The sequence below is a fragment of the Lutra lutra genome, chromosome 14, assembly GCF_902655055.1.
Source record: "Lutra lutra chromosome 14, mLutLut1.2, whole genome shotgun sequence".
Classification (NCBI taxonomy): Eukaryota; Metazoa; Chordata; class Mammalia; order Carnivora; family Mustelidae; genus Lutra; species Lutra lutra.
The window spans coordinates 71451781-71466866 of record NC_062291.1 but is presented as its reverse complement, the minus strand read 5'-3'; the positions used below and the strand labels follow the sequence as shown (position 1 = coordinate 71466866).

Here is a 15086-nt window from a genome sequence, read left to right as displayed (position 1 = left end):
AAAAAGAATAAAAAATTTAGGAATAACTTTAACAAAATAAGCATAAAACCTATACAATGAAATGTATAAAATATTGCAAAGAAAAATTAAAGATCTACATAAATGGAGAACAAGTTCATGTTTGTGGACTGTAAAATTCAATATTGTTAAGCTGGCAATTCAATGCAAGCCTTATTAAATCTTAGCAGGTACTTGTGTGTGTGTGTGTGTGTGTGTGTGTGTGTATAAATGAAAAGAATTAGAATGACCAAAACAGTTTTAGAAATAACAAATTAGAGGACTTCCATCACTGGATTTCAAACTTACTATAGTTATAGTAACTGAGACCATGTAGTATTTATTGTTGTAAGGACAGATATTTAGATCAATGGAACAAGATAGCAATCTCAGGATTAAACCTTTACATTTGTCAATTTGTGTTTGACAAAGGATCCAAAGCAATCAAAGATGCTAGGGGAACCGTGTGCCCACATTTTGGAAAAAATAAACTTTTAGACCATTATCCCACACTATACCTAAAAATTCAAAATGGAACACAGACTTAAATGTAATAGCTAAAACTATCAAACTTCTAGAAGAAATCCTTGTCACCTTGGAATAGGCAAAGATTTCTTAGGTAAGACACTAAAAGCACGATCCACAAAATAAAGAATCGATAAACTGACTTTCCCAAATTTAGAAGCTTTAGAAGAATTTTTAAAAATTCACCATTAAGAAAATAGAAAAGCATAGAAAGGCAAGTTATAGGCTAAGGGAGAGTATCTGCAAATCATGTATCTAATAAGAAACCTGTATCCAGAAGCATAAAAAAAAAAACCTCTCAAAGTCCAATACTATGACAAATAACTCTATTAAAAATTTATACAATTAGAAAAGAGGTAAGTAGACATTTCACCAAAGACTGTGCACCAATGGCTAATAAGCATATGAAAAAAATGATGAACTTCATTAGTCATTAAGAAAATGCAAATTAAAATGAGAATGCACAACACATACGCTAAATGGCTTTAATAAAAAAGATGGACCCTACTGAGGACATGGAGTCCTCGTACTCTGCAGGTGAGAATGTGAAATGGCACATTTACTTTGCAGAAACGGATTGGCAGCTAAAAAAAAAGGTAAACATATACATACTATACGACCCATTGAATCTATTCCCAAGCATCACCCAAGGGAAATGAAAACATATGTCTATACAAAGACCTGTATGCAAAGGTTCATAGCTGCGTATTCGTAATAGCCCCAAACTCAAAACAATCCAAGGGTCTACCAGCTGGTGAACAGAGAGACCAAACGTGACACAGGCATACAGTGGAGTAATACTCAGCACTAAAGATAGCAAATGACTGATCCCCGCTGCAATAGGGATGGGCCTCAAAAACATTAGGGTAAGCAAAAGAATTTGGACATAAAAGATTACATATTGTATGACTCCATTCATACGAAATATCTAAAATCTTATCAGCGATTGCCTGGGGCTGGGGTAGGAGCAGGAATTGGCTCAATGCAAACGGCAGGGAGGACTTTGGGGTGATAGAACTATTTCCAAAATAAATTATGGTGACGGTTGTGCAACTCTACAAAGTTACTATAAATCACTGAACTGGACACTCACCAATGAGTACCTGTCTTAGCACATAAATGATATTCCAATACACCTGTTAAACAGAAAGTCCACAGGCCAGCAATGGGGTCTGGGTTTCAGGGTAGATGGTGTACTAATGTAGTAAAGGCAATCTTCCATTACCGTCTCCCCTTTTAGTAATGGCAGCCTCTTTATTTCTTTCAGTCCATAATTTTTTTTTAAGATTTTTAAAATTTATTTGACATGGAGAGATCACAAGTAGTCAGAGAGGCAGGCAGAGAGAGAGGCGGGGAGGCAGACTCCCTGCTGAGCAGAGAGCCCAATGTGGGGCTCGATCCCAGGATCCTGAAATCATGATCCGAGCCGAAGGCAGAGGCTTAACCCACTGAGCCACCCAGGCACCCCTAGTCTATAATTATTTATGTTTCCTTGGCTGCCTCCTCTATGAAATGAAGTGCATAAGAGCAAGGTTCAAGTATGCACTGGCCTTTGGGTAGCCCATTACCTATTCTGCTGCTTGGCACATTACAGACATTAACAAATATCTGATGGGCAGATGATGTTGCGAAAGAGGAGAAATATTTGAATTTTCAACAAAAATCAACACATACTTGCCTGGATTGTTTACTGATATCTTTATCATGGAACCTTATTCATTTCAGCAAAATTCCCCTATCACATGTCAGGCATGATGTGCTTGACACTAGGGAATGAGACTAAATCGACCTGGTTCATGTCCTCAAGAAGTTCATGGCCCGGTGGAAAACAAAACATGGTATTCTGACATCTAATGAGCATGAGTGGCATGGCTCAGCCTACAGGAAATCTGGAGGAAAGGGGCAGGGAACCAAGTGCCACCTTGAGGCTCAAGGTAAACTGGTTCATAGCCTCTAGGACACCACCTGCTTAATGCAGAAAGACTTACTCAGATTGGTGTGCTATTGTAAATATCAGCCATAGTTTAGGGCATGGTTCTCAAAATGTGTTCCAGGGACCCCTGCAGGGGTTCCATGAAGTCAGAACTATTTTTATAATAATAAGATGTTATTTGCTGTTTCCACTCTCCTTCTCTCATGAGTGTACAGTGGAGTTTTTTAGATGTTCCACATCACAACTGACATCGAAACAGATTGAATGCAGAACCACCTATGAGACTCCAGCTGTTCTCCATTAAGCCAGATATTAAAGAGATTTACAATAATATAAAACAATGCCCCCTTCTCACTAATTTTGTTTTAGAAAATACAGCTATTTTTCATAAAAATTTTTGTTCATATGCAGTTGATTATCATGTTTAAAAAAGAATGAGTAAATAATTAAATTTTTCTGTTTCAATTTCTAATATGAGAAATATTGCTTAAAGTCACCCATACAAACAAGAACTCTTTGGGGCTCTTGGTAATTTTAAGAGTGTAAAAGTGTCCTGAGACTTAAAAGTTTGAGGTCTGCTATTCTAGCGGGAAGCAGAGGGAGGGATTTAGGGCATTTTATTTACAGAATCCATCAAACTGGACACTGAAAGATATTTATAGGGAATACGTGAGAGCCACTGAGGGCCATGGACACTTACAAAGATACCCAGAATGAGTTCACTGGAGACGTTATGGAAAACTGTGAGTCCCAAGGATGTTTGTACTAGGTCAGACCTCAAAATGCAGGTTGGGGGCACACTGGCCCAGTTGCCTGTTTACCTTGGCTATCCAAATTGTTCAAGTGCGCTGTGGTAGAAAATGCGTTAGCAGTATATAAGCAAAGTAGTTCAAGAGAATAGTAAAGTATCCAAAGTTAGCAGCTTATAATGAAATCGTACACCCATTGCTAAAATAGTGATAAGTGGAAGAGAATGTGACAATGCAGAAAAGTCTGGATCAGGCTGTGCTAAAAAATATTAGCAGGCAGCCTCTGAAGAGTGCAAGATGGCACAGTACGGACAGTATGAGCCTTGTAGCCCGATTGCCTGGGTTTGATCCTGGCTTTCTGCCACTCTTGAGCTGTGTAACCCCGGACAAAGTCCTTACCGCTCTGGGCTTCAGGATACCACCAATACCTATCACATCAGGTTGTACCTACTATAGAATTAAATAAATGAGATAAGCCATAAGAAGTGATTAGGTCATAGTGACCACTATAAAAGTAAAGAGTTGATATTATTATTCCTGTAACCATTCTCTTGTATTTTTACTTTTTAGATTTTATTTTTTAATTTATTTTAGAGAGAGAAAGAGAGTGCAAGCGGGGGGAGGGCGAAGGGGAGGAGCAGAGGGGAAGGGAGAGAGAGAATCTCAAGCAGACTCCCTGCCAACCACAGAGTCCTATGCGGGGGTTGATTTCACAACTCTGTTATGATCTGAGCCAAAGTCAAGAGCTGGGCGCTTAAACCGACTGAGCTACCCAGGCACCTCTTTCTTGTATGGTTCTGTAGGAGGGTCTTTAGAGCTGCCTTTGTTGGGGAGGGGCTTCTCTGTATCGGCTTCCGTGGTCATTGTGCTGACAAAACCCAAGAAGGTGGCTGACCCTGGGAAGGCCCCTGGAGTCCCGTAGTGCATTGCTCGTGCCTATCTACCACACTCACGGACCTCTGCCCCTGTTCCTTTGCCTTCCCACACTCCTGGGGCTTACTTAGTTATACCACTGGCATGTGTGGGAAAACATTAATGGCCATGCTTCCATTCAGGGTGGGGGTGGTCTTTCTCCGTGTAAGTTTACGGTGGAAAACAAGGGAAAGACTAAATTCCAAAGCCAACAGGGGCCAAGGGATCTGCCGACATCTTGGGTTTTGCCATGATGTGAAAACACATGGCTTCAGCGTGTAACATGACCAGCTCTGAGGTCTCCCCAGGGTAGAATCTAGGTTTTCAAGCTATGCAGAAATACTTAACAACAAACCTTTAAAGAAGTCAGTGGGAGGGTGTGTTAAATGAAAATCAAGATAACCTTTCTTAGGCATACTTTCCCTATAAACTCCAAAATCTCGCCTTTCGGAGGAGACTAAGAGTTGGAGAAATGCCTTAAGACAGGAAGTGTCTATTTTTCCCCAACCTCGCTTGAGTTGGGCACTCTTGGGAAGGGGAGCTTTGCCATTTGTAGACAAGAATGAAGCCTTTTGTGAACAGCCTAAGTACACCAATGACTTGCTTTAAAAAGTGTCAAAGGCTGTTTTTGGAGAACGTGCGGTTCCCTGTGCCAAACTGAAACATTGACTTATCGCCCGATTTAGCATTAAAACATCAGAACTTACAATTTAGTCTTTTCTGTTTATGCCAAATGAGTTTGTTAACATGCTGCAAATATATTTCTGTTTTCATAATGAAACCAAGAAATGGGTGGGAGTTTTCTCAGTGTTGACGGCCATGCTGAAAAGCACTTCAAAACACAGAAATTTGAGCCGCCCTATCCTACAGACATCTCCTTTTCCCCAAGAGCAAAGAGTGGATGCTGGGTGCAGCTACGTTAGTGTGTAATAGGTTTATTCGCATTCACAAAATAGTCATTACTTTATGGTTCCAAAGTAAAACTAGTGTAAGAAATACACTGGCAGATTTGCTACAGATGTGGTCCCTGACATGTACTCACTATTAATCGCATGGTAAGATTGGAACGTTATAAAGTACAAGGCAGACAACCATTAAGTTCAAGGTCTGGATTGATAAAAAAAAAAGGAGAGAGAGAGGAGAAAGATGATTAGCATGCCCGTGTCTGCCATTGTGTTTGAATGTATTACTTTAAAAGATATCATTTCTCTCTTTCCCCAACTTTGCCCCATTTTATTTCAAGGTCGGCCTGACTTTTGTTTGGTTCCTTTAACTCTGACATAGATGACAGTTCTCGGGAAAAGTGTGGCTCTTCGGCTGTCCGGCTCGCTCTTGCCGGCTTGGGCCAGGAATGTGCTTGGTTCGTGTGTGCTCAGGAGAACCGAGGTTCCCCAGGCCCCCAGGGCCCAGGACGGGGAGAAGCACGTGCGGGTCCAGCCCAGCATCTCGGCCATACGGGCCTTTGTGACCACCTGCCGCGAGGGTTAAGGTGACCACGGTAATTATGCCAAGGCCATGCATTACTCTGACAAAGTAATCCATCAAATAATTTCTCACAATTTCAATTCACCCCTCGAATTTTCCTTACCTCCAAAGCCAGCTGGATATTATATTACTGAAGCTGTTGAAAGGGTGGAACCCTAGCCATGGAGCCAAAGGCCACGGCAACGAGGCAAAGCATAAATTTTTATTGTTTGCTCAGTACTGAAATCTCATTAGGGTCCATAATTCATCTGAACACTGTGAACACTTACATCTGTTGATCATGAGAACTTATAAGGAATGTACACCTTTGGCTAACTTGTTTTTAGAGGAGGCTGTGTGTGTGTGTGTGTGTGTGCGCACGTGCGTGTGTATATACTCATATGTTTTTAGTCCTTGAACAGCTGTGGTTTAAATATCCCTTACTCAAACCAATTTCCAACCTGAATTTAAATATCCCAAAGTTGTTTTCATTTGGCAGCTTTTAGACAAAGACGCAGTTCTCCTCAAGTCCAGCTTAATCAATGTTGGAAAATTCCACTCATTGCACATGGGCCTTAATGCGCTTCTGCTGTGTTAATTACATCAGAATTATCCCAAAGATTACACGCCTTTCATTCGATGTATATACGTTTTTGTCTTCACTCAACTACGGCTTCAAAATCCACTCGAGAGAGAAAATACAACCATGACTGTTTGTGGGTTCTACAGATATTCAGATCTCTGTCCACATTTTTTTTTTTTTTGGTGTGTGTCTATTTAGGCATCTTTCCTACCAAGTTCGACCCTTTGATCTGGCAGGGTTTTCATTTACAAGGCTCTTAGCAGCTCCATGAACACCATGTTTTTGAAGGTGACAATCGCAGATTCACAGAGTCAGGACTGGAAGGGCAAGGGGCCTGAGGGGCCACCGAGCCAGGCCAGCCCCTCTCCTGAGCCGTGACAACACCCTGACAAGTGGTCCTTCAGGAATGCGTCCATTTTTGGAATGAACTATGGCAGCAGCTGAAAGGCTCTTAGCAAACACTCTCTAGCAGTTCAGGGCAGAGAGGAAGAATCCTGTGTCCGATGAGAAGTCCGGAGGGAATGTAGGTAGACCGAATGTAATTACGCAGGCCGGCATCTGGCGGGGGCGTCCGCTTTGGCGGCCCCACCATAATTCCAGCTGATGGCAGGGACACCTTCTGATGAGAGTCTTGTCGACTACAGGCCCTCTTGAGCAGGACTTCACTAATACGCTGTGACGGGAAAAATCGGATACAGATGTTTTCACTCAGAAGGTTTTGGAAACGCTAAAGTCCTATCTTCTCCGCAAGGAGAAAGGGCATGCACTTCCACTCGGGAAAAAGAAGCCAAAGGGCCTTTGCACGGGGGTGGCCCGATCCAGGCCCCGGGGCAATATTCTTTTCCAGGGGGCTCTCCAAGTCAGCCCTGGGGCTCAGGGTCCCACCCTCTGCGAGGCTTTTGACGTCTCAAACTCTCTGCCAGCAGCTGGTGACAGGGACCCGGACACACCGGGCTGAGCGAGCCCCCAAGCAGGGCGATGGGGAGTGAGGGGGCTCCAGGGCCTTGCCCCAGTCTGTCTACACCGTGGGCGAAAGGTAAGAGCCCTGGGCGTGGGGATGCAGTGATGAGCCAAGTCGAACAGGTGCCCGCCCTCATGGAGCTTACAGACTTCACGCCAGCGTGGTCACGCCGGCCCAGGACATAGCGTCAAGCTGTAAACAGCCCGAGACTGGGCAGTGCTGCAAAGGAGCACTTCGACTCCAAGTCGAGAAGTGGTGCTCAGGTCAGGTGGGACTTCTAGGAAAGCAGGTGCTGAAATGGAGTCAGGAGCGAAGAAGGTGTATGGACTGGTAACACTTGCGGCAGACAGGCAGGGGAAGAAGCAAGACTGGGAGACTATGCAGCTGGGACACCAGTGAAAGCCAAGGAGAGTGTCAGATCCCATGCGGGTGGGACCAAGTTTCCGCCAACCCAGTGAAGAGCTCTGGGGCGAAGCTGACTCCTTGCCATGAGAGGAAGCCCACAGTGGGCTGAAATGGCTGGCCCTGGCACCGCGGCTGTGCTCAGTCAGTGGCTGGGGCTGCCTGGGAAGAGGCAGCCTCTGTCCTGATGCGCTGGGCACCTGCAGGCGCTCCTACCTGGAGGGAGCACGCTCCTGGGAGCTGGCGGGAGAACTGAATAATGCACTGAGTTAATAATAAGGGAGGAGGGCGGGGATGGGGCAGGTGGCCCAGCACATGCAAAGGTCCTTTACCTGGAGTGGCATGCCCATGGGACTGAGAGAAGGCAGTGTGGCCAGAGAGGAGAAGGATGGAAGGAGGCGAGCCCAGGGGGAGGCAGAGATCGGATCGTGCTGGCCTTGTGGATCATTGTAAGGATCTGGTTTCCTACTAACTAAGCGGCTCTGAGGAAGTTACTAACTTTACTGACATCTGGTTTCCTAATCTGCAAAATGGGAACAGCAATATATGCTTTGTAATGTTAAAGTGAGAAACTGAGTGAGCTTACACATACTGAGCTTTTAATCTAGTGCCTGGTACAGGGGCAACACTTGGTAAATGCTGGGTGTTACCGAAGACTTCACTGGAAATGCCTTTTCAAAGAAGGCAGAGGAGAAAGACGGACTTATTCTGTATATTAGTTTCAAAGGTTAGAAAGTTTTCTGCTGAAATGACGTGTGTGTGTTTGAACAAACTATGAGCGAAATTGTTCAGTTTCTTCTCCACCAAAAGCATGGTGTTATTCCCATCTGCAATTAATGGGATCCCAAGTACACAAATAAGCTTAGAATTAAACACTTAACATTGGCAGCTCAGAGCTGAAGAAGTAATAAAGAGCTTGTAACAGCAAACAAGTCCATGAGGATTCTACAGAACAGGGCAGCTCTTAGGGAGAATGGCCCGTCATTGGACAGGACATGGCAGTAGAGAGGGTAACGGCTTCTGTGGAATAGCAGTACTGAAAATACAGGTATCTTCTCCCATCTCACGTGTCTAGGGGAGTCGTCCTTCAGATACCTATTTTCAGATGATTCCACAGCATCACACGCAGGAAATGAAATTGCAAAGTGATGAAAGATGAATTCTGGTTGTCGTTGCTCAGGCCGACTTGATTGTCACAGAACCTTTTTTCCTAGATGGTCTTTTTTTTTTTTTTTTTTTTTTTTTTTTTTTTTTTTTAAAGTAGGTGAGCTTGTGCTAATAGACTAAGGAATATTCTCTACATTCACGTCCAGATGATCTGAACCGGCTCAAAATAAGTCAAGCCCCTACATTATTGGCCTGGAGTGGGTATGAGTTTGGGAGAACCTGCTGCATGGGTGGGGAGGGAGAAGGGGACAGTCTCTCCTAAGGAGATGCATTCGCCATAGACTACTTTCCAGGGTGGCCGTTCGCAAAAGCACCAGTTATTTCATGACTGTGGTACCCCTGCCATGCTTGTCACTGTATCAAAATCCAGTCTCCCCTTAAACAGATAAATCCCCTCAGCCTCTGTTTCATGAACCCACCCATGACTCCCTTTGACTTCTTGGCATCTGGCAAATACGCGAAGCTATCATTCTCCTCTGTTCATCCCCCGGTCTGTTCCATCTGAGAGGATTCTGACCATCTCTGACACTTAGAGGAGTGAATGGCTGTGAAAATATCTGGCCTCCACTCACGGAAACCTCGAGAGATGCTTCTAGAATCACGCAAAAGGACTGCACATGTGCGTGTTCTTTCGTGTTTTCCCTCTTCTCCCTGTTCAGGCAGTGATAAAGCAAACGTGAGGTTTCCACAGCCACCCAAACAAAAACATCTTCCTTGAGAAATTGAAAGTATTCCACACACTAACTTAGATTATCACTGCCCCCCCACTCCCTCCCTCCCTGAGCTCCTAAACTTCTCTTGCATATTTCTTTCCTGTGCCAAAGCTTATCAAGTCTTAGGTCATCTTGATTTGTCAAAAACTGCTTGGATCATAGAGTTGAACCTAAGCAGATTGGACAGGGATTTCTTCATTCAGACCAAAAGAAAAGTCTGATGAGACTTTTTACTTATGTCTCCCAGTGGAGGAAGGAGTGGCCCACCTTTGCTCCTAAGTTGTGTGTTAGTATTGACTAAACTCTCAAAACATTTTTTTTTCCTGAAAGTACTGCTACCCGATGGAATTACTCCATGCTCTGAACCTTTCATTACAGTGAGTCATACTGCAAGTAATTTTTAAAAACCCTCCCAAGATTTCTTTTTTGCTATAGATTTGCCAAGAATTCTTTCAGTAAAATAGGAGTTAACAGGGGAAAAAAACAAAACAAAACAAAACAAAAACAAAACCTACCCTTTTAGTCCTATACAGAACAATTAAATTTGTTTAAGGATGTAAGATTCGGTGGAAACAGAAGATTCTGTGAAAGATTTGTACTCAGCATAGACGGGGTCACACAAGGGATGGTGGTCATGCGTGGGTAGTGGGTTCACACGGCCACGTGTGACAAGCGGCGTCTTGGGAGGTCAGGAGACTGGCTAGTGCCAGCCACATCTGGGAACCTGTCCCATGACCTTCTAGTCCTCCATGCACGGAAACAGGTTTCTCCCACGAGAGGGGCAAGGATTCTTCCCCAAAGGCCAAACAGAGACAGGCCCTGATGTGGACTTTGACTTTGCTTTCTGTAATTTAAAACCCAGTCATCAGGTATGTAAAAGTTCTGACCTTCTCCCAGTTAGGAAAGAAGGGCTTTGAAGGGCATGATTGGCTCCTTTCTCAGCAAGCCTTATGAAAATGATTTTTGAAATCAAGTCAGTGCAACTCAAGACTTGGAAGCGCGAAAGTGACCATCAGAGTCTCCGCAGAGGTTAGAGTAGCTCCCGCTTAGACGGTCCATGCCCAACACACTCTGGGCTGTGAGAAGCTAGGGACAGCGCCACCGGCTCCCTCCGCCCCCACATGGCCGGCGGGATGGACGGATGCGTGACAGGCAGCAGCTCTGAGTATCTCTGCGCTCAGAACGGGCTTGTTTCTGGGACGCAGCGCACAACAGACCCTTCCGTGCTAGCCCAGGGCCCGGGTGTGCGCTCCTTTGCACCAGCCCTGCCTCTGAGCTCCCCGAGGTTGCAGCAGATGTTAAAAACTAAAGTTGAAACCTTTAAGCTGTAATGATGGAGTTCACAGGGTTCATAATCCCAGTACCCCACCCCGGTTCTCCAGCGATCCCGCTGAAATCTTTCAAACGGTCCTCAGCACTGACACGGGTGCATGCTGCGCGTGTTGAACACGCCGAGCTGCCCGTGATCCCCCTCGGCTGCTGTCGAACAACCTCACTCCTCGAGCGAATGCCGGCTGCAGCAACAATGGTGTTATTGACTTGTTGCTCTGGCTCTATTTAGCTATTACCCTCGGGGCCACAATCAATAGACTTTGCACCAAGTCAGCCTAATAAATCCCAGGCTCTCACTGGAGGTTTGCCAGGAACGGCAAGAAAATCTATGGCAGGGAAACTCTTGGAGTGCAAAGAGAGAAAGCTGCACTGACAGCTGTATAAATTAATTAACAAGGAACTGTTTATTCTTCTAAAAGATCAGATTGCACGTTTATCATCATTGAAGAAGTCACAGATACACTATCACGAAATTATCTGGTAATATAAAAAACTCCCACAAATATGGACGCACGCACAGAAGAGAGACCTGCGTTCTTTGGCAACTTGTTTCTGTCTTTATTTTATTTTCATTTACGTGGCTTATAAATTTGCCTTCTTCGCACTAGTTCTGGTCAGTCTATCACTTCCAGTTCACTCGGACAAATGCAGTCTGCCTTGATAATTCTTGAAGCTTGTCGTTGAAATCGTCAACACAATAAAAATAAAATGTGGATCATTAACATTGTTGTGCTCTGGGGTTTGTGGGTTGTTTCTTTTTTTTTTTTTTTTTTCCTTCCCCTGCTGTCAGGAATTTGAGTCTTGCTCGTACTGCAACAGTGGAGGGAGGGAAGAATGCTTTAGGTGACACAAACACTAAAAGGTCACGGAAGTAAATGCTGGGTTATTTCAGATCACTGCAAAGGAATTCTAGAGCAGGTCTCCTTACTTAATAAGCAAATGGTGTGAAGATTCAGTGGCCAGGATCCAGGATTCTGTTGCTTTAAGACACGCTGAACTAAGCTTGGGCCAGCTCGGGTGCGAGACGATCTTCTTCCATAGATTGAAAGCAAATGTAAGAGATCAACGGGACTCTTGGAGCTTTATTTGCTACTGCAGTAGTTCCTCCTAGAATCCTTACAGAAAACTGTTCTTTTCCCAATTCTGTCTATGCTATTACAGAACCTGTAGCTTGACAGGGGGAAAAATTTTTTTTTTTTTTAAAAAGTCTTTTTAAATGCTAGCGATTTTAGTTTTTAAATTCAAGGGTGGGAGTGTTAGAAATGGTCTTTAAACAGAATCACAACATCCAGCCTCAAATATCACTCAGCAGATTGGCCAGCGTTTGGTGAAAGTCTATTAGCTACAAGGCACTGAAGCGGCCATTGACTGGCTGTGACACAGGCATCATTGTTCCTAGGCGTGGAAAGCTTATTTCATTGCTTCGGTCTAGCCTGGGATATGTCAGCCCTACTGCATGTTAACACACTCCTGTGAACACAAAAGGGCACAGCAACCCCCTCAAATACGTACCCTTAAACTTGATGGGCCCTCAGCAGATGGGGGGCACCTACAGGCGCACACATGAAACCCGTTTTATTGTGGGACTGCTAATTGTGTTGTCCCAATAATTTATTGCCTCTTATAAATGGTTTCCAGGTAATAAGAGTTAATTGACTCAAGAGACTTCCATCCATTGCAATTATCTCCTAATATCGTACATTAGGCTCATGTACTTTCTATTCATCAGGTCGAATGTATCACCTGAACAGATGCATTAAAAACATGGTGGAACTTGAAATCATCATGGCAAACTTCTTTCTAAAGAGGCCCACAGAAAGTTGTTCATCCTCAGATGAATGGATCGCCCTAAACACAATCTGGCCTTGAGCTTGGGGACTGGGCAGAGCCACAGGCCTCCAAGTACACCTACTTCACTTCTCTCTCATTTTTCATGAAAAGACCTAGGTCCAGAAGGGGAAGTGGTGGTTCTGGGGAGCCCCTGAAGAGTCCGTGGCAGATGAGGGCCTGGGTCATAGACTTCTCACCATCTTTTTCTTGCATTCTCAAGTTTCCACGGTGATAGAATATAAGCCATGGGAAGAACCTTTGACCAAATAGAGATGTGGGGGAGATTCTTCTAGCCTTCATGCCTCTGCCTCGGCCTATTTCTGCTCCTCTCTCTCCAACCAAATAGCTCCTGAACTAGTCTCCTGAACATTCAGCCTCTTTTGTGATACCTTCTCCAATACTCCCCACATCAGAATGTTTCAGTCCCGGGTTCCATGGCCCTAGGGTAGGGCCCAATGGCATGTGTATCAGGTCCCAAGCTCTGGTGCTTCTCCTTGCCTTGCCTCAGCCAAGTCATTCCTTGTCTCTGAGACTTCGTTGTTTTCTTTTTCCCAATGAGGGAGTTGGAGAGATTTCTGAGATTTCTTATCAGCTCTAACATCCTAGATTTATGCCAAAGGCCACTCATGGGCTTTCATGCCTCATCATGTTGCGTAGCTCTTCCCACCGCTCCCAGTGTCTTCGTGTCTCCAGCTCTCTGCCGCCTGCCCCAGGTAGGGTGTTTGATTCTGGCAGTGACACTATGCCCTAACCCACAGGCAAGATACCACTGCGAGGAATTTCAAGCCCGGGGGGGGGGGGAACTCAATTCATACTCTGAAGATCCCTCTTGGTCCTCTCTTCCCAACATGTAGGCTACACTAGATGGGCTGTCACTCGATCTTATGGCTACAGGTTTTGTTTCCAATTAACAGTCTCTTGTCAGGCTCTGGGGCACTACTTGCAACACTGAGATGGATTGAGCCTGGGCACCTTCCAAGCACAGCTTCTGCCAAGTTGAGGTGTATCTAAGCATCATTTTTTTTTCTTTTTTTTTTTTTTTTTAAGATTTTATTTATTTATTTGACAGAGAGAGAGAGAGCACAAGTAGGCAGAGTGGCAGGCAGGAGAGGCAGAGGGAGAGGGAGAAGCAGGTTCTCTGCTGAGCAGGGAGCCTGGTGCAGGGCTTGATACCAGGACCCTGGGATAATGACCTGAGCCTAAGTCTGCCACTTAACCACCGACTGAGCCACCCAGGCACCCCAATTTTTTTCTTTTTATCATCAAGATTTTATTTACTTGAGAGAGAGAGTGGGAGGAAGAGCAGAGGTGCGGGAGATAGACAGATTCCACGCTGAGCACAGAGCCCGATGCAGGACCCCCAGATCCTGACCTGAGCCAAAACCAAGAGTTGGATGCTCACCTGATTGAGCCACCCAGGTGCCCTAGCACCATTCTTTATTCTTTTTCTTCCAGTGGTTAATGCTGTGGGTGGAGGAATGGGGCTAACACAAGATAACTTGTGGGGTGGGTTTGTGCCTCTGGAATTTGCTACTGTGTGGGGTTCTGTGGTTCTGGCCTCTATGATCTGAAGTAGCAGGCGCATAGTTAACTTTTAGCTTGATCAGTGGTGGAAAAGGGGAGAAGAATAAGTGAGGGTGACCACACAACCTTTTGTGTGGCAACCGGTTACCAGGTACTGCAGGCTTTTCTGTACATGGGAATGTTTTCTGTAACCCATTTGATAACACTAGAAACTTTGTATCATTATCCCACTTTAGACATGAGAAAACTAAGTCTCAGAGAGGTTAAGTGACTCATCTAAGGTCTCGAGCATGGGCAAGAATCGGCTCTTAGTCTTTTGACAGAAGGGTCAGAAGGGTCATTTCTCTTTCTATAACACTCTACTTTTGTCCCAAAGACCTGGAGATGGTAGGGAGGTAAGAGACAAGTATAAGTTAAGATGAGGAAATCACTACCTCATTGGTTAGTTTTACATCCAATTAATACCTCATTTTACACTCTATGGCCTGGAGCCTAGAACTTCTGAGAGATGAAGTGGCTCTCCTGTTGTGAAAATTGACTCCGCCCATCCTGCTCTGATCGGCCAATGCGCTTCTGAGGAGGACTGGGCTGAGGTGTGTCTTAGTGGAGGACCACATCATTCCACAGTTCTTTCTCTTCCCTTAAAAACAGCTGAATAATTGGATATCCATATTCAAGAAAAGAGAGTGGGACCCTTACCTCACACCATATATAAGCATTAATTCAAAAGGAGATCGAAGATCTAAATGCAAAGCCAAAACTATAAAACTCTTAGAAGAAAACATGGGAGTAAATCTTTGTGACCTTGGATTTAGCAGTAGATTCTTGGCTATGATACCAAAAACAAAAAGAAATAGACTATAGTTCATCAAAATGAAAAACTTTTGCATGTTAAAGGACACTACCAGGAAAGTAAAAAGATAAGTCACCGAATGGGAGAAAATATTTGTAAATCATACAGCTGATAAGTGACTTGCATCTAAACCTTACAAAG

At 44.4% G+C, this 15086-nt stretch overlaps 1 protein-coding gene across 10 annotated transcripts in view; it reads right to left on the bottom strand.

Annotated features, from left to right (window-relative positions):
- VTI1A (vesicle transport through interaction with t-SNAREs 1A) overlaps positions 1-15086 on the bottom strand; it is a 365858-nt gene that overhangs the window by 38552 nt on the left and 312220 nt on the right. The window contains exon 9 of one of the 10 annotated variants that reach the window (XM_047702427.1): positions 5456-6836. The exons of the other annotated variants lie outside the window; for them this stretch is intronic. Within the exon in view, the coding sequence (XP_047558383.1) occupies positions 6629-6836 (208 nt within the window). The 3' untranslated portion in view covers positions 5456-6628. Of the gene's footprint in view, positions 1-5455; positions 6837-15086 lie in introns of those variants that run through there. 10 annotated transcript variants of the gene reach the window in all.